At 46.6% G+C, this 16,760-nt stretch overlaps 7 protein-coding genes across 7 annotated transcripts; 4 read left to right on the top strand and 3 right to left on the bottom strand.

Moving 5' to 3' along the window:
• Nucleotides 1–1,299: 1,299 nt before the first annotated feature.
• On the top strand, nt 1,300–5,365 carry pmcB (putative calcium-translocating P-type ATPase(PMCA-type); the record flags this gene model as incomplete). Its single annotated transcript, XM_056926065.1, has 6 exons — nt 1,300–1,329; nt 1,381–2,313; nt 2,375–2,805; nt 2,862–3,004; nt 3,073–4,507; nt 4,567–5,365. 6 exons carry the CDS (start codon nt 1,300–1,302, stop codon nt 5,363–5,365), a joined length of 3,771 nt encoding a protein of 1,256 aa, XP_056775435.1.
• Nucleotides 5,366–5,624: 259 nt separating this feature from the next.
• N7478_009850 (alpha/beta hydrolase) lies at nt 5,625–6,543 on the bottom strand (the record flags this gene model as incomplete). Its single annotated transcript, XM_056926064.1, is given in 2 exon segments — nt 5,625–5,981; nt 5,995–6,543. The coding sequence occupies 2 exon segments, from the start codon at nt 6,541–6,543 to the stop codon at nt 5,625–5,627; spliced, it is 906 nt and encodes a 301-aa protein (XP_056775434.1).
• A 1,346-nt stretch (nt 6,544–7,889) lies between these two features.
• Nucleotides 7,890–9,271, top strand: N7478_009849 (uncharacterized protein; the record flags this gene model as incomplete). Its single annotated transcript, XM_056926063.1, has 3 exons — nt 7,890–7,962; nt 8,057–8,154; nt 8,216–9,271. The coding sequence occupies 3 exons, from the start codon at nt 7,890–7,892 to the stop codon at nt 9,269–9,271; spliced, it is 1,227 nt and encodes a 408-aa protein (XP_056775433.1).
• Nucleotides 9,272–9,763: 492 nt separating this feature from the next.
• On the bottom strand, nt 9,764–11,026 carry N7478_009848 (D-mandelate dehydrogenase-like dehydrogenase; the record flags this gene model as incomplete). Its single annotated transcript, XM_056926062.1, has 5 exons — nt 9,764–9,899; nt 9,960–10,325; nt 10,376–10,542; nt 10,599–10,651; nt 10,708–11,026. 5 exons carry the CDS (start codon nt 11,024–11,026, stop codon nt 9,764–9,766), a joined length of 1,041 nt encoding a protein of 346 aa, XP_056775432.1.
• A 310-nt stretch (nt 11,027–11,336) lies between these two features.
• On the top strand, nt 11,337–13,464 carry N7478_009847 (Zn(II)2Cys6 transcription factor; the record flags this gene model as incomplete). The annotated part of the gene is made up of 3 exons (XM_056926061.1): nt 11,337–12,474; nt 12,537–13,028; nt 13,085–13,464. The coding sequence occupies 3 exons, from the start codon at nt 11,337–11,339 to the stop codon at nt 13,462–13,464; spliced, it is 2,010 nt and encodes a 669-aa protein (XP_056775431.1).
• A 99-nt stretch (nt 13,465–13,563) lies between these two features.
• On the bottom strand, nt 13,564–14,614 carry N7478_009846 (dihydrodipicolinate synthase family protein; the record flags this gene model as incomplete). The annotated part of the gene is made up of 2 exons (XM_056926060.1): nt 13,564–13,827; nt 13,913–14,614. 2 exons carry the CDS (start codon nt 14,612–14,614, stop codon nt 13,564–13,566), a joined length of 966 nt encoding a protein of 321 aa, XP_056775430.1.
• A 328-nt stretch (nt 14,615–14,942) lies between these two features.
• Nucleotides 14,943–16,637, top strand: N7478_009845 (uncharacterized protein; the record flags this gene model as incomplete). The annotated part of the gene is made up of 4 exons (XM_056926059.1): nt 14,943–15,043; nt 15,108–15,571; nt 15,630–15,870; nt 15,929–16,637. 4 exons carry the CDS (start codon nt 14,943–14,945, stop codon nt 16,635–16,637), a joined length of 1,515 nt encoding a protein of 504 aa, XP_056775429.1.
• Between the last annotated feature and the right edge of the window lie 123 nt (nt 16,638–16,760).

Here is a 16,760-nt window from a genome sequence, read left to right as displayed (position 1 = left end):
ATCTAAGCCACATGTAATGTGGCTGGTGGCGATCTCCAGCCTCCACCCAGCCTCCAGCTTTTGTCCTTGCAGAAGGAAATCGCTAGACGCTCAGTGGCCGAAATCAGGAGTCGGAAATGGCAACCCTTGCACATATTCCTGAATTCCCGACTTCCCACCAATAAAAACAATTACTTTGAATACTTTTATCTACTTGCATGTAAAATCGAAAAACAAGAAGCAAACTAGATTACTTCCAATCATGCTTCAGATCGCAGGGATCATCTCAATCCAGTCCGATTCACCACCTGCGTGACCTCCGCTCATCTCTAGAACCGCCAGGATATCCCCAACAAATTCTCGCCTCCTTGCTCCTCAAAAAGACAATCATGCACATGATAAGTTTTACTTTATCTGACGCATACATTTGGGAGGGGTCCTCTGGCTCTGGCCAGTCATTGGCTTTTCAGATGAGGCGCAGCAAGCCAAAAACACTCCACACCGGCGGCAAGCTCGAAGTGTTCCATCGGCCCAAGTATTGAGTCGTCGTCCAATTGGCCTCTCTCTCGCAGTATCTTCCTCTAGCGGATCCATTGCCCCGGATCAGAAACAATGGATAAGCTGTGTTTGAGAGAAAACCTGTCGGCGCTAAATTCCTCAATATGTCCGTGCTGGTAGATCCATGCAGGTGTCGTCTTCATCCTGGTTGACTATGTATCTTTTCTAACCGAGAGAAGTAACTAGATCCTTTTGGCCCCTTAGCCCCTCTACCTAGGCTTAGGTACAGTAGCATTTTACAACGAAAATCGTATTAGTCGCCGTGTTTGGTCGCCTAGTGTGACTTGGGAATGTACTTCGTAGAGGGCTATGCATCGGTCGAAACGTCATCTTGAAATGATCAGCTCGGATGACACGCTTTTCTCACTCTTAGACCTCTACATACAGAGTTATAACCGCTGGCTTTCTCAACAGAGTTGTGGATCATATAATTCTCTCAGCTTGGCATCTTCTTGTTTTAGCGAACTCTCCACGCTCTATCCAAGTTCGGCTCTATCGTGTCTGGGCGGTCTAGGCATTCTTTGTACACAGCCTCCTTCTGTAAAATCTCATGGTCATAACAGGCGTCTAGTTCCCGGGGTTCATTTGAAACAGCCTTCCTCCTCAAACAAGACTGAAGATTCCGTTTTCATATTGCATACCTGCAGGGGAAAGCTAGGGCCTATCATATCTCATGTCTTCTAACAGCAACTCACCCCATCAAGGGTCATTTTTAAGCCCAATTGTGGTAACAAATACTTCAGGAAGAGAGGTATGTACTATATGGCTCAAAATCCGAAACTAAGGCCGGCGGTAAGGAAAATAAGTGAACATACCCGTACTAACAATTTTTCATCTCATCAGCGTTCATTATCTATTTCATCTGCTGCAGCTTCTTCATCATGGTCTGGTCCAACAGATCATAATCATAGCCCGACTTCACCTGTATCAACAGATATGGCATGGAATCAAGATTCAAATCATCTGAGCGTTCATCACGCCTCACATCGTGGACATTCCCTCTCCATTGATGGGGATACTCTCCGTCCACGATCGGGCTCATTCACTTCAAATACAGATACAACAGCTCGCTCTAGAGCCAACTCCGATGTTAGCACGATGCCCCACTACAATATCAACAACTCATTAGTCTATGATGATGTCCCGTTATCCGAAGCCTTAACACCAGATGCTCGAGATGAAGCGGATTTTCACGTCGACGAGAATCGCTTCGCGTTCTCACCGGGCCAACTTAACAAAATGCTGAACCCAAAATCCCTCGCCGCCTTTCATGCCTTGGGTGGCTTGCAAGGCCTTGAGTGTGGTCTGCGGACAGATATACGGGCTGGATTATCTGTTGATGAAGGTCGATTAGCTGGTACAGTCGACTTTCAGCAGGTCACTCCTCCTTTATATGACAGACGACCATCTATCAGCAAGGCGCCCGTTGAAGAGAATGAGATTATCTCAGCTCAGTCATCGGCGCCGGTGTCTGTTGGTGGTGGTGAACCGTATGAGGATCGGGTTCGTGTATTTGGTCAAAATAAACTGCCGGCGAGAAAGTCAGCGAGCTTTTTGAAACTTTTTTGGATCGCTTACAACGATAAAATCATTATTTTGTTGACTATTGCTGCTATTGTGTCTTTGTCATTGGGTATTTATGAGACTGTGTCTGGTGGTACTGGTGTGGACTGGGTGGAGGGTGTTGCTATCTGTGTGGCGATTTTGATTGTCACCGTCGTCACCGCTGTCAATGACTGGCAGAAGGAAAGACAATTTGCAAAGTTGAACAAAAGGGTAAGTACCGATCTGTACTACGAAGTCCACGAGCTCTATTAACATTCATTTCTGCTTCTAGAACGATGATCGTGAAGTCAAAGTCGTCCGTTCGGGAAAGTCAATGATGATTTCCGTATATGATATCACCGTTGGCGATGTGCTCCACCTGGAACCAGGAGACTCTATTCCTGCCGATGGTATTCTTATCTCAGGACACGGAATCAAATGCGACGAATCATCTGCTACTGGTGAATCAGATCAAATGAAGAAGACAGACGGCAATGAAGTCTGGCAGCGTATCATCGAGGGCAGAGCTACCAAGAAGCTTGACCCTTTTCTGATTTCAGGAAGCAAGGTTTTGGAAGGCGTTGGCACCTATCTGGTTACTAGTGTTGGGCCTTACTCTTCATATGGTCGGATTATGCTTTCGTTGCAGACAACTAATGATCCTACGCCGCTTCAGGTGAAGCTTGCGAAATTGGCTGATTGGATTGGATACCTTGGCTCAGCGTGAGTCGTTCAACTTATTGCATTCTACAGCAGAACTTGACTAACACTTATCTCAGTGCCGCAATAATCCTGTTCTTCATATTATTGTTCCGTTTTATTGCTGATCTTCCGAATAACGACGCAACGCCTGCTGTCAGGGGCAAGGAGTTCGTAGATATTTTGATCGTCGCCGTTACTGTTATTGTTGTCGCGATTCCAGGTAAGCAATTATATCTCCGACATGTTCGATTTATCCCAGGAACTAATCATGTTTTTTTTTCTTTGCAGAGGGGCTCCCACTGGCTGTAACGCTTGCTCTAGCATTTGCTACTACTCGCATGGTCAAGGAGAACAATCTCGTCCGTGTTCTTCGAGCCTGTGAGACGATGGGAAATGCAACGGTTATTTGTTCCGATAAAACAGGAACTCTAACACAAAATAAAATGACAGTCGTTGCTGGTACTTGGAGCTCAACTCAAAGCTTCAGTCAGCCTTCTGAGGACACACCAGAGGTTACCGACAATGAGACGATGAGTACCTCGAAAGCTTTCCAAAGTCTCTCAGCACCAGTGCGGGATCTTGTTATCAAAAGCGTTGCTTTAAATTCAACAGCCTTCGAAGAAGAGAAAGATGGCCACAAGCAGTTCGTTGGAAGTAAGACGGAAGTCGCTCTTCTGCAAATGGCTCAAGACTATATTGGCATGGACCTCGTTTCAGAACGTGGATCTGCTGAGATCGTTCAAGTCATTCCCTTTGATTCTGCGCGGAAGTGCATGGGCGTTGTATACCGTCACCCGGTAATTGGATACCGTTTGCTTGTCAAGGGTGCCTCGGAGTTGATGGTCAACGCTTGCACGACTCAGATTACGGATATCGACGCCTGTAAGAGCTCAATATACACCGCCTCCCTTTCTCAGGACGATAAACAAACGATTTTGGATACTATTGATCGCTACGCGAACTCATCTCTTCGCACTATTGGTCTTGTATACAGGGACTTTGGCTCTTGGCCTCCTACTCAGACCAAGAAATCAGATGATACGTCCGATTTTGATTTCGATGGTAGCTTCCACGAGATGACTTGGGTTGGAGTGGTGGGCATTCAAGACCCCCTTCGTCCGGAGGTCCCCTCTGCCATTCGCAAGTGTCACTCCGCAGGAGTCCAAGTGAAGATGGTAACCGGTGACAACATTGCAACGGCCACTGCCATTGCCACTTCCTGTGGTATCAAAACTGAAGGTGGTCTTGTGATGGAAGGCCCCAAGTTCAGACAGCTATCCGATGAAGAAATGGACCAGGTCATCCCGCGTCTTCAAGTCCTAGCACGTTCCTCACCCGAGGACAAGCGTATTCTCGTTGAGCGTCTCAAGATCCTCGGTGAAACTGTCGCCGTTACTGGTGATGGTACTAATGATGGACCTGCTTTGCGAACTGCTGATGTTGGGTTCTCCATGGGTATTGCTGGGACTGAGGTTGCTAAGGAAGCTAGCTCGATTATCCTCTTGGATGACAACTTCCGGTCTATTGTTACTGCCATTTCTTGGGGACGAGCTGTTAATGATGCCGTCGCAAAGTTTTTGCAGTTCCAAATTACTGTCAACATTACGGCTGTGGCTTTGACTTTTGTGTCATCGGTTTACAGTAGTTCAAACAGCAGTGTTCTCAGTGCTGTGCAGCTACTCTGGGTTAATCTTATCATGGATACCTTTGCGGCCCTGGCTCTGTGAGTATATCCTACAACATCAATTGGAATTTCCTTAATAATTTACTAACACAAAATAGTGCCACTGACGCCCCGACAGAACAAATTCTGGACAGAAAACCAGTCCCCAAGAATGCATCCCTCTTCACATTGACTATGTGGAAGATGATTCTCGGTCAGGCTATTTATCAACTAGCCATTACCTTCATGCTTTACTTTGCCGGTGACAAAATTCTCAAATCACACCTTGCCACGGACGACCCAGCTCTACGCTCTAAACAATTATCTACGGTTGTATTCAACACATTTGTATGGATGCAGATATTCAACGAATTCAATAACCGCCGCCTGGACAACCGCTTCAACATATTCGAAGGAATGTTCAAAAACTATTGGTTCCTCGGTATCAACGCGATCATGATCGGCGGACAAGTCATGATCGTATATGTTGGAGGCGAGGCTTTCGGCGTAACCCGGCTCAGTGGTATTCTCTGGGCTGTATGTTTGATCTGTGCGATCGGGTGTCTCCCATGGGCCGTTGTCCTCCGTCTCATTCCCGATCGCCATTTTGGGGTTGTGTTCAATGCTATTGTTAAGGCCTTTTCTTTCATTCTCAGACCAGTTCTGAGACTTTGGAATGCTTTTGCTTGTGGTGTGGGAGCTTTGTTTCAGCCAGTGGCTCGATTCTCTCGTCGGGTGTTTTCATGGAAGAATGCACAACCTGACGAGGAGGGCTTTGCTGTAGTACCGGCTCATTCTACATCTACTGATGAAGAGAAGCTTACCTCTGAGAAACTCGGTTCGAATGATCTTCCTGAGCGACCCCGTACACCGCCAGCGATTTTGGTTCCTCCTATTACAGTGACTGTTTCCCCTTGAAGCTTGCGATAGGTTTCCTGATAGATAGAAATAGACAAGGATAATTATGGAAAAGGGTGGTCTTTTGATATTACTTGTTTTGTCTTTTTGATAGCGTTCTAGCGTTTTTGATTACTCGATTGATTGAACTCTGGAGATACTATTCATGTGTACATCAGACCTTTCTCCTTAATGAAACACCCATGATACCCATTCACTACAATTTCAAGGTGTTTGAAAGAAAATTTCTTACATTCATATTATTGGTCCATGAATAAAATTAAACTTCAGCCAAAGCCTGTGTCCCAAATTTCTCAATTTCATCCCGTAGTCCAACGGTCCAGCTAATGTGTGGCGAGTGAGAAGCCTGACATCGAAGGATAGAGATTTGTTTCTCATTCACCGCGTTATGAGCAGCAATCATCCCTTCCTGGTACTGCTTGGGTAAGGTCATGTCATTTTCCAGAACCAAGTAAGCACATGGCAACCCGGAATACAAATCATTCGTCAAGGGACTTCTCGGGATTGGTGCAGCTGACAATGCGGCAGCCCATTTCTCTGCTTCAACAGGCTCAATATCATTGAACAGGTACTTCACGGGATCTGTAATTGTTCCGACTCCTTCGTGTCCGTACTTCTATATCACAGACAAGTTTCATTAGCTTTGTTCTGCTCTGCCCTTCACAGGCATATCGTTCCAACATTGGACTTGCATAAAGTTGAAGCCATATAGGGGTCACGATCAGGCCATCCTTAGGTTGAAAAAACGAATCTATGGATTCTCCAAGTGGAATGATGAATGCTCCCACGAAGAAAATCCCAATGACACCGCCGCTCTGGCCCTGTGCTTTACGGACTGGTGCCTGGCGTGCTGATATTGCAGCTTCACAAGCTACCCAGCCACCAGATGAATGCGCTACAAGAAGGACGAGCTTGTTCGCGGAGATCAGTTTATCGATGACATTCCCGACTGTGGTGGCATCTTCCGAGGCCAGTGGGTAGCCGTTTTCTGGTGGAGGGCGATCGAAGTCTGGGTTTTTCGGGTCGCCGATGTTGAGATTTTTTAGGTCGCAGGTTGGTCGTTGGGGGCAATGAGTTTCGATCCCGTGTGCCTCTAGCGCGTCGATTAAGGCTTGATAGGGAGCTGGGGTGTGGTAGGATCCATGACAGATTACCACGGCGAATTTGGATGAAGTCATTGTATGAAAAAAGACTAGAGGAACTTGTGCTACTGGTAAAGATTGAGAATGTTTGAGTAGACTATTGGATCAGGGGATATTGCGGGCTATTTATCTACGTGACGGAGTTTGAGTGTCTCAGGTTTACCCGATAGAATTCCAAGTTGATACTTTGTACTCCGTACCCACGCAATATGAGTTCTTCAATTGCTTGGGTATAGTTCGTAGGTGAGTGGATACCTTGCTTCTATAGTGTTCCTGAGTGGTCAGCAAGAGCGCACCATCGGGATCAATTAGGAAAGTGACGTGGGGGCCAGGAATGGGCGGGTTGTACATTTAAAATGCCGAAGTTGAAGCGTGGTTTCTATGGTATGCGCAGGGTAGATGTCCGAATGAGTTTCGATATTTGATCACCGTAGAGTCTTACCAATAGGTTTCGGCTTTAATCGGATGCTACGAGGAATTAAAAGCCCGCGACAAGGATCATGAGAATCATGTGTCGCGCAGAAATACCCATGTCCAAACTATTTGATATGTTATTTCGGATCATCTGAAAGAAAAAAATGGGAAGAAAGGCCAGGTAGATATGAATGACCTAACTCTTATAGGTATGAGGTTCGTTGTGGTGTCCGTGGGCTTCCGTGAGGATCACCATCCTTTGACCCTCCTAAGGTTAAAAGATCAAAAGACCGAGGAAATTAGTGATTGGACGCCATCAAAGCCATCATGCAAGTGAACTCTGGAATCTGTCATGCCATATGTTACTCTACCCTTGACTATAGCCTACCTCAAACTTATTATCTTCCTTTATTTTATCCACAGTCCGTATATTTACATACTGTAGTATCCAACTTGAACAACCTTAACATTCTTCTCTCGCTAGAATGTACCGTATTAAATCAGTTGCATGAGCATGACGTCAGAAGATAAAAATACATTCTTGATCTTAGACATACAGACATTATGGCTTCGCACAGCCTGAGCCAGCTGATGCTATACAATAGCATTGTTTTCATGCATTTGATCTAAGTTTGGGCGGAGTCGCGAACGGCCCCATTCGGATAATGCGCCAACCTTTTAGCTACAATATTTGCGAGCAACGGGGCACTATTATTAGGTCTTTAAGATTACAGTCCAAAGGTTTACCGAACACTTTATTGGTCTATCTACTTTAGCCCCCACACCTCCCGTACGTAAACAAAGCGGCTCGCAGCGCCAAGCCAAATGAAAAGGATCCCCGTAAATGACTAAAGCTAAGGTGTCACCCCCTCCTGAGAACGTGGAGATTCGTGGTCTATGGAATCCTTCTCGAACATCTATCCCATTTGATTTTTGGACTGGGACCGGTACGCTTTGCGCATGAAGCGATGCCCACCAGCGGAGAGGACACGACGGGTCTGAGGAACCCGATCCACAACCCATATCCCTCATCGTTTGCCTGTAAGTGACATCCCTGGTTTCCCCGTCGATCAGGGAAATTCGAAAGAAAATTCGTTTTCTTGTCAACCGCTAAAGCTAAGGTAAAAAAAACTAGCCGAATGCGAAAAAGCCGCCGGAATTATCGACTCGTTCATCAACCCCAAAGTCGTCGGAGATGGCGGTATTCCCCGCAAGATGCTCGTGCGCGCGAAGGTAGGCGATCTGCGATCTGCGATATCGATATGCTCAGGATCAATCGAGTTGACAGCTCTAGGCGCTTATAATTTGTACTATGACAAGATGGGGGTTCCTTGGTTGTGCACGATTTGGCTCGGGTGTGATCGTCATTCGTCTCCCTGATGGTAGTTGGTCGGCACCATCTGCTGTCGGACTCGGTGGAGTCGGAATCGGAGCACTCCTCGGTATCGAGTTAACCGATTTCGTATACGTTCTCAGCACCGAAGAGGCAGTCACAAAATTCATACAATCAGGATGTATTCACTTGGGTGTGAACCTCTCCTTGGCTCTGGGATTGGGCCGTAGTGCCGAATCTGGAGGTATCGCCGGGCCAAGGGGCATATCTGGGTTCTATTCCTTCTCGAAGACGCGTGGATTGTTTGCAGGTGTCTCGGCAGAATTTGGACTCGTGGTAGAGCGATCTCGCGCAAACCGGAAAGTTTACGAACGAAAACTCAAAACACCTCAGTTGGCTAATGGCGACGTTCCTCCCCCTCGTGAAGCTGAAAAGCTCCTGCGAATTTTGAATTCCGACACACTGCGTCCTCAGTCGAAGGTCGTGGCGAAAGCTATAGCGAATCCGGACCATAGCGGGTTACAATCTCTTGGTAGAGAGATGCCGGCACATGAGTTGGCGGATTTGAGTAGCTTGGGCCCGGGACTTGGTGATAACGAAGCGGCGGAGGCACACTGGAACGGTTTGTCTTCCCCGGGTCTTACGAGGCCTAGACATCTGAACCAGGTTCCCCGCGAGCTTCAGGGTGATACAATTCAGGATCCCGAATCTGCGCAACCTGCGCAACCTGCTGAACCATCGCCGGTATTTGAATTAGATCCAAAGTCCGCACCTACGCTGTCGCATGCTGAACCTTCGCCCCATACATCTGTGGCATCTTCAACCATCAACAGTTCAAACCATGCATCACTTATGTCATCTGTCGGGAATCCGTTGGAAAAACAGGATTCCCTGCTGACAACTCCCGGCATTCCCGAGAGTCCGTCCAAAGAAGAAAACGAAGAGCATGAGTCTCAGGATCAGTCCGAGGAAACACCTCTAGCGACCCAGACAGGCCCCACAGCTCAGACAGTTTAGACTTGATTTTTGTTAAAATTGCTGTCTTTTCCCTGGATGATGTTTTCCTTTGCCTTTTCCTTTTCTTCTATTTCTTTTCTTCTCTATCTCCTTTCTGTCTTCATACACATTTAATGTGGCATATTCACGGCTGAACGCTCGGTTATTTGTTTTTATGATATCCTTTAATGCTCGTTTACCTGCTATTTCAATTATTCTGTAACTTTACCCTGAAAGATTGCATCTACCTATATCCATTCCAAAAAAACTGGTCCTTGATTCCCCTGAAAAGCCATCTACCGATTACATGCATTTCTGCACGTCTTGAATTTGGATTCCACTTGGACATTAATTTTGACATTACTTGGCGTATTTACGTATACCAAGCCACTTGCTGTCTCATGCTGACGATATTCTATCGGATCCAAAGTTGTAGTTAGCATATCTCATCTAGGCATCTAGCAATTTTCGCTACTTATGAGCATAAATTTTAAACATGGTTAAGTTCCAAAACTAATTCTTGAAGAGATGCTTGTTGACTGGAGTGAGTGCCTCATTCCCAGTCAACACGCGCTGGACATTCTCCATTGACAATCTTTCGAAGCCGATTTGTGTTTCCTTCGCACCTCCCGCGGTATGTGCAGTGAGTCTTCAAAGCCATCTCGTCAGTTTAAATGTCCTGGTCAATCTGGACACGAGAAAGACTTACGTCACATTTCGCATCTGGGCGAGTTCTTTGTTTACGTGTGGCTCGTTTTCGTGGACATCCAGACCAGCAGCGGACAGCTGACCGGTCTTCAATGCGTTCACCAGAGCCTCTTCATCAACAAGTTTACCTCGAGCAATGTTGACAAATTTAGCACCCCTTTTGAACTTTGCCAAGGTCTCTGTTGTGATAAGTTTAGAACCTCCGAACGGTGTGGCCAAGACTATACAATCTGCGACGGCAAGCAAATCATCAAGGCTTTCACAGAAGGATGCATCAATGGCTTTTTCTTGCTCGGTGGATTTTCGATAGATATCTTGATAGTAGATCTTCATGCCGAAGCAAGCGTATGCCTTACGAGCGATCGTACTTTTTTTTCGTTAGGACAGATATTCAGCTAGTAGGCACTTGAAACTTACTATCCAATGTTCCCAAGGCCAATGATTCCCAAAATCTGGGTGCGCGGATTGTGTGCGGTAGCAGCAGAGTTTTGATGTGCTTCCAACCACAGATTCGGATTGCCAGAGCGAGCACCATTCATAGACCACTGCATGTTACGGAAGACAGATATAATATGAAATATGGCCTGAGAATGAGAACAGTCAAAACGATAGCCAATAATCTCCACGCGGGCTGACATACCATATCTGCTACGGCTTCACTGGATGCGGATGCTCCATTGCAGTACACGATCCCTGTTCAGATACCTTAGTTTCATGTTTGGTTTAAAAATGGAGAATATTATGCTCACCTCGTTCAGCCAAGATATCAACGTCCATCCAGTCATAACCAGCACCAGCACTCCCATACACTATCAGTGATTTCGGCAACAAAGGTATTAACTCGGCATCCCAGCGACCCATCTCCCCTCCGGTATTCCAAAATGGACGGAATACACCCTGGAAATCACCCCATTTTTTCTCTTTCAGTGCGGCAAGAAAGGCATCACGTTGTCGCTCTTCCAACGAGGGGCGAATCACTGTAAATTGTGAGGCTATTTGAGCGTAAAGTTCCTTATTGAACTCGATAGGGTCTCCAAGGTGGAGAACGATTGGCTTTTCGGACGCCATTTAGCATAATTTGTAGATTTACTAATCTCAACCTCTCAAGATAGGATAAAAAAGAGTTAAATATAGTATATTAGAACGCACGAGGAGAATTCGGCCAATGCCCGATTTTTGTAGCTCGCTGCATGGCTCCCCGCACCTTCGCATCCAAAGCACGATGTATGTAACCGAGATTAGTCTAGTGACCCTCGGGGAATTAATGACTCGGTCATGGATCGGACTACCAGTCGCTTGAATCCCAATCCGGTATTCAGCCGAGCCAAAGGCTGGATGCGGGGTTGATGTGGAGACCTACCCAACTTGCCCCGTAGACATGCCGAGCCGGAGAACAACCCGTTCATGCTGTCTGAGCACTGATACCGATAGAAAAAAGCACCTCTTTGCAGGAACCCCTGTCGCTTCGTCATGTTTCACCAATGGGAACAAAAGCCTCAACTGGATAGGCGTCAACGTCCGCGGACACGTAATGGCTGTCTCACCTGTCGGTATGTGTAGGATGCCCACTGTGGGAAGGATCAGCGGTACTGATCGTAGTAGACGACGCAAGGTTCGATGTGATGAAAAACGGCCGGTGTGCAACTACTGCTATCGATTGTGTCTCGACTGTGCTTGGCAGCAAGATGTCGGACCCCGAATGGATCCGCGGGCGAGAAAAGCCCATGTTCGACAACAACAGCATGGACACGATGAACAGATCACACCAACGATCGGAACAAGGAAAGAGATCTCATTGTCATCAGCAACTTACCCCCCAGAGCCAAGTCAAGAAGATACAGCAGATGATAATGTATCCTTCAGTCGGATGTTCAATTATGCTAGCTTCATGTGGGATAAACATGGATCTCCTAGCTGGGGTACCCTTGATCTCAGTCCGTCGCAAGACCTCATACCCTGGTCTGATGCATCACACTCGGCACTATCGCAGCCCAAATTACCATACACTAATTTAACATTAAGCACGACAACACTCTCCGAGGTACCTCAGGTGGTATCTCCGTCGGGCTCAACCCATCTGCCTTTCGGATGGAGTGAGCCTCAGCTAGCTGAGTACTTCGCTCGTTCAGCTGCACCGCCGATCCTCGCTACGGTTGAAACTAGTGCACATTGGTTATGGATGCGGAAAGAGTTGACTTCGATGACACTGAGCTCACGAATGGTGAAGTCTGGAGTCATGGCGTTCGTCGCCATGGAGCTAGAATCGGTCGGCTCTCTAGAACCAGCAAGCCACACTAAGTATTACCATGCAGCCAAAGAGGAACTCGAAGACTCCCTAAGCAAAATCAACCAAGACTGTAGAATAAGTACTTCACAGCTACGGCAGATTCTAGCAGTGCTATTCCTGCTATCCTATATTGATTTGTTGACCATGGATGTGTCCAAAGCGCATGCCAATCTCCGAGAAGGCTTCAATGCTCTACAAATGGTGGATATAGGATCCCTTGGAGTAACAGGTAAGACTTCGATCCAATTTACGAATAAAAGTCTCGGCACTGTTCTCACAAGTGTTTGATAGAAAAACGGCTACTCTCTTGGCTGCGGCTTCTCGATGCGCGAGCTGTCAGTGCTGGAGGGGAAGGTCTCTTCCTCACAGAAGACGATAGTGCCATTAATACGGATCTGAAATCGCCTGAAAGTTCCATTTCAGAAGTAGATTCTGGACTCGATGATGCAGAAGCTACATTGGAAGACTTCATAATGCGACCGGCTTATATTTTCTTTCAAAAAGTACAGTTATTTATGGGTCGAGTCTCCAAGATTGACCCTTGGCATCGCCGTCGGGGTACCGTTGAAGACGAAACGGAAGTCATGATCATTGCAGCTACCATTAGTCGTGATATTAAGTCCTTATGGCAACAGCGTCCAACCTTGATGGATCATGCTGTTACTGGTCGATTGGGAACACTGCTACCATCGAGCCTGGCAGACACCATTACTCGCACTATGAGAGTATATCACGCGAATTACTATGCCAGCTTCATTCATTTGCATCGTGTGGCTTATAAAAGTAAGATAAATTCCTATCATACTCACCAATATTGTATTGACAGGCCTCTGGGAAAGATCTTCCGCGTACAACCGATGTTACCGATGCCCTTCAAGAGATTCGCCAGGTAACCCGACTCGTACAACAGACATCTTTACCATTATCTCCACCAGATATTGCTGATGTCAATGCGCCAAATACTGCCTTGTCAGCAGTACCGCCGCTGCCCGTTAATATGTTATGGCCTTTATTAATGATTGGGGTTGAGACCGACGACGCTGGTGAGCGGGCATGGGTCCTTTCTTGTGTCAAAGGCATGGAGCATGTCGCTTCCAATGCAGGAATGACACACGATGTGCTTCAGGAGGTTATACGCCGACAAGATGAGACAAAATCACGAGTGGATATCCGAAAAGTGATGCACGACATATTTGATCGTGCCTTTGCCATCGTATAAAAGAATTAAGGTGCTTCAAGGGACTATAAATCTTCAAATATTTGTATACTACCAATACTATGACTATTCAATGCAATCTATACATGCAACACGATAATATCATGCTAGCTTCTTCTCTACTACCTCTAGACCCTTAACTTGCTTCGTAATCCATGATCGCTTCTCCTCGTCCAAGAACTTAGGGTAGGGCCGGCGGCACCATGAGCTCTCCTCTGGGTATCCCAAGGATTTCGCAACGACCCATTTTGTTCCGTTGATGCCTCCTTTACCAAATCCCCATTCAGCAACAGCAAGTTGTAGTTGCAGTTGTTCCGCCTCGGCAGTAAGACTTGAATTGTACAAGTTGAAAATCTCAATGCAAGTCTGCGGAAGTAAATAGTACTGTTAGCAATCTTGACCTTTCTAACCAAAATGCCGTGACCAAAAAAGGAAATAACGTGGAACTAACCTTTGGGTATAGATTTGCCAGTCCAGTAATCGCACCAGCACCACCCACGCTCAAAGCTGGTACAAGCCAATCACTCTGTCCAGCCAAAGCCACAAATGAAGGTTCCTCATCCAGTGCCCGACCAAACTTCGCCGCCGTTCTAGCAACCGAAGCAATAGTTCCACATGTAAGCTTAACGGCAACAATATTCGGGTGTTCACCCAGTGTCTCCAACATTTCAGAGTTCACATTAAGACCAGCCGCCACACCGGGGAAATTGTAAATCATAACTGGAATCGGAGAAGCAGACGCAACCTCTTGAAAGAATCCCACAATAGCATCTGCATCCAGCGCAAAATGAAAATACGACGGCACCAGGACTAGAGCATAGTCTGCTCCTGCTGCAGCTGCAAGCTTTGTATCTTCAATAATCGCCTGCGTGCCTCCTCCAAATGTACCGCAGGTAATGGGCAAGCCGCCTCGACCCAGTTTCTGGGCTGTTGAACGTGTAAGACGCACCAGCTTAGATTTCTCTTCTGGTGTCAAAGTTGCAGCTTCGCCGTTTGTCCCTGCAATCACGATTCCATGTAGTCCGCTCTGGACCAGGAATTCAAGATGCCTTTCTTGCAACTCCCAATCAATTGATTGAGTGGCATCTGGCTTAAACCAGGTCAGGCAGGGAACGTGGATGCCCGGGGGGTATGGATCTTGAACGGAGCCCATGATGAGAGTGAGATATAGAAGAAAAATGGATTGATTTCACCAATCCGCTGTGTGTTTGAGAGCCATTTTATTTTTATTTACAATGTGTTAGTTGCGCAATAGTTCGATCCTGGGACGATCGGCATGTCTCGAAATGGCAATCAGCCGACCGGGGCTTTTTGCCGTTAATCAAGCCGCGTCTGGGGAAGCACTGGTGGAGAACTGGGGGAAGATAGAGGAGTCACCCCATTCCTGCAGGTGGACTAGGGGCTACATAATAAGGCTTGTGCTGTGGATGTCCTTGTATTTCTTTGCTTTGTAGATTTCAGTACTCTAGCCAAGGCACATCATGGCGATCGAAGGACAACAGCTGTGCATTTTGATGACCATCACCTGTGGCCTGTCATACCTGTTATATGGGTATGACCAAGGCTTCATGTCAGGTGTCTTGTATGTATCAATTGAATCAATTCCTGTCTACTTGGGCTCAACCGTTCTAACATTTCTCTCCCAGGCTTGTGGACGACTATCTCTCCACAATGAATAGCCCATCCTCCTTGATGCAAGGTCTGCTCTCAAGTCTATACACGCTTGGATGCTTCTTCGGCAGTATCTTCAGTATGCTCTTCAGTGAGCGTCTTGGTCGCAAGAACCCAATCTTAATTGGCACTGTTTTTATCTTGATTGGCGCCACGATCCAAACAGCTTCTTATTCACGCGCTCAGTTCCTCGTTGGCAGAATCGTGGCAGGTCTGGGAACCGGCCTGAACACCTCGCTGATTCCAGTTTGGCAAGCGGAAACCCTACCAGCGCGTAAGCGCGAGAGATTCGGTGCTTTGCAGTATATCCTCGTGTGTACCGGGGCATCTACAGCTTACTGGATGAGCTATGGGTTATCGTACTCGAGTAATCAACCCTTTGAGTGGAGATTTGCTGTTGCTGCCCAGTGTATCTTTGGAATATTACTCATGTTTATGGGTGAGTTGACCTAGTCGTGTGGAAGATTCAAATCGAATTTAACTAACGACGCTAAAAGTGCCTTGGATGCCGGAATCTCCTCGTTGGCTCTTTATGCAAAATCGTACCGATGAAGCCTTAGTTATCATCATGAAAATGCATGGTACAAGTGATGCCAATGATGAAGAGGTTCAAACAGAACTTAAAATGATCAACCAAGCTGTTGAGGTTGAAGAGCGCAACGGCGCCAGCAAATGGGTTGATCTTTTCAAGAACAAGAAAGAAACACAGAATCTACGTCGTGTCATGCTGGGCTGGTGGTATGTTTTATTCCTTCAATCATATCCTAGCTTTCATTAACTCTAACTTCAAACACAGGCTCATGTTCATGGTTATGTGGTCTGGCGTTTGCAGTATTGGATACTACATTTCCTATCTTTTTGAGACCTCAGTCGGACTAAGTCACAACCTATCACTACTTCTCTCAGGCTTCAACGGACTATGGTACCTGGTCTCAGCAATAATTCCCTTCTTCGTCATGAATCGCATCGGTAAACGTTGGTGTCTGCTAATCGGAGCATTTGGCATGGGCTGCTGTTTTCTAACAATGTCCCTGACCATTCGCTCCGGAACATACGGTGCCTCTATCGTCTGCGTCATTGCATTTTTCCTATACTATACGTTCTTTGCGTTGGGTTTCCTTGCCGTTCCCTGGCTTTACAACGCAGAAATTCTACCTTTGCACCTTCGTTCAAGAGGTAACGCCATCACCACCTCGTCGAATTGGATCTGGAACTTCGCTACTGTCATGATTACTCCGTCATTGATGAGTGACCAGGGCTGGAAGGGGTACCTGGTCTTTACTGTTTTCAATTTTAGCTTTATTCCGTTTATCTACTTCTTTTACCCGGAGACGACTGGTCGGCGGTTGGAAGAGATTGATGCGATCTTCTACAAGACGAGTGCGATTGTGGCTGGAACCGAATGGGCTAACAAGGGCAAGTTTGAGACTACGCATCTAGATCAGATGGTGGAGGGGCTTGAGAGCTCTAAGGGTACTATGTATCATGTGGAGGACTTGGATTGAGACTGCTTCATCTTGAAGGGGCCAAACATCCCAGTACATCAGTATATACGAAACATCAATAGTATTTGCAGACTTGTTTCTCAGTCAATAATAACCAAGGGAGAGTCTTGTGCAGAACTTAAA

The sequence above is a fragment of the Penicillium angulare genome, assembly GCF_028827245.1.
Source record: "Penicillium angulare strain IBT 27051 chromosome Unknown utg000007l_segment0_segment0, whole genome shotgun sequence".
Lineage (NCBI taxonomy): Eukaryota > Fungi > Ascomycota > Eurotiomycetes > Eurotiales > Aspergillaceae > Penicillium > Penicillium angulare.
The sequence above is the reverse complement of the archived record's forward strand: the minus strand, read 5'-3'. Positions and strand labels throughout refer to the sequence as shown.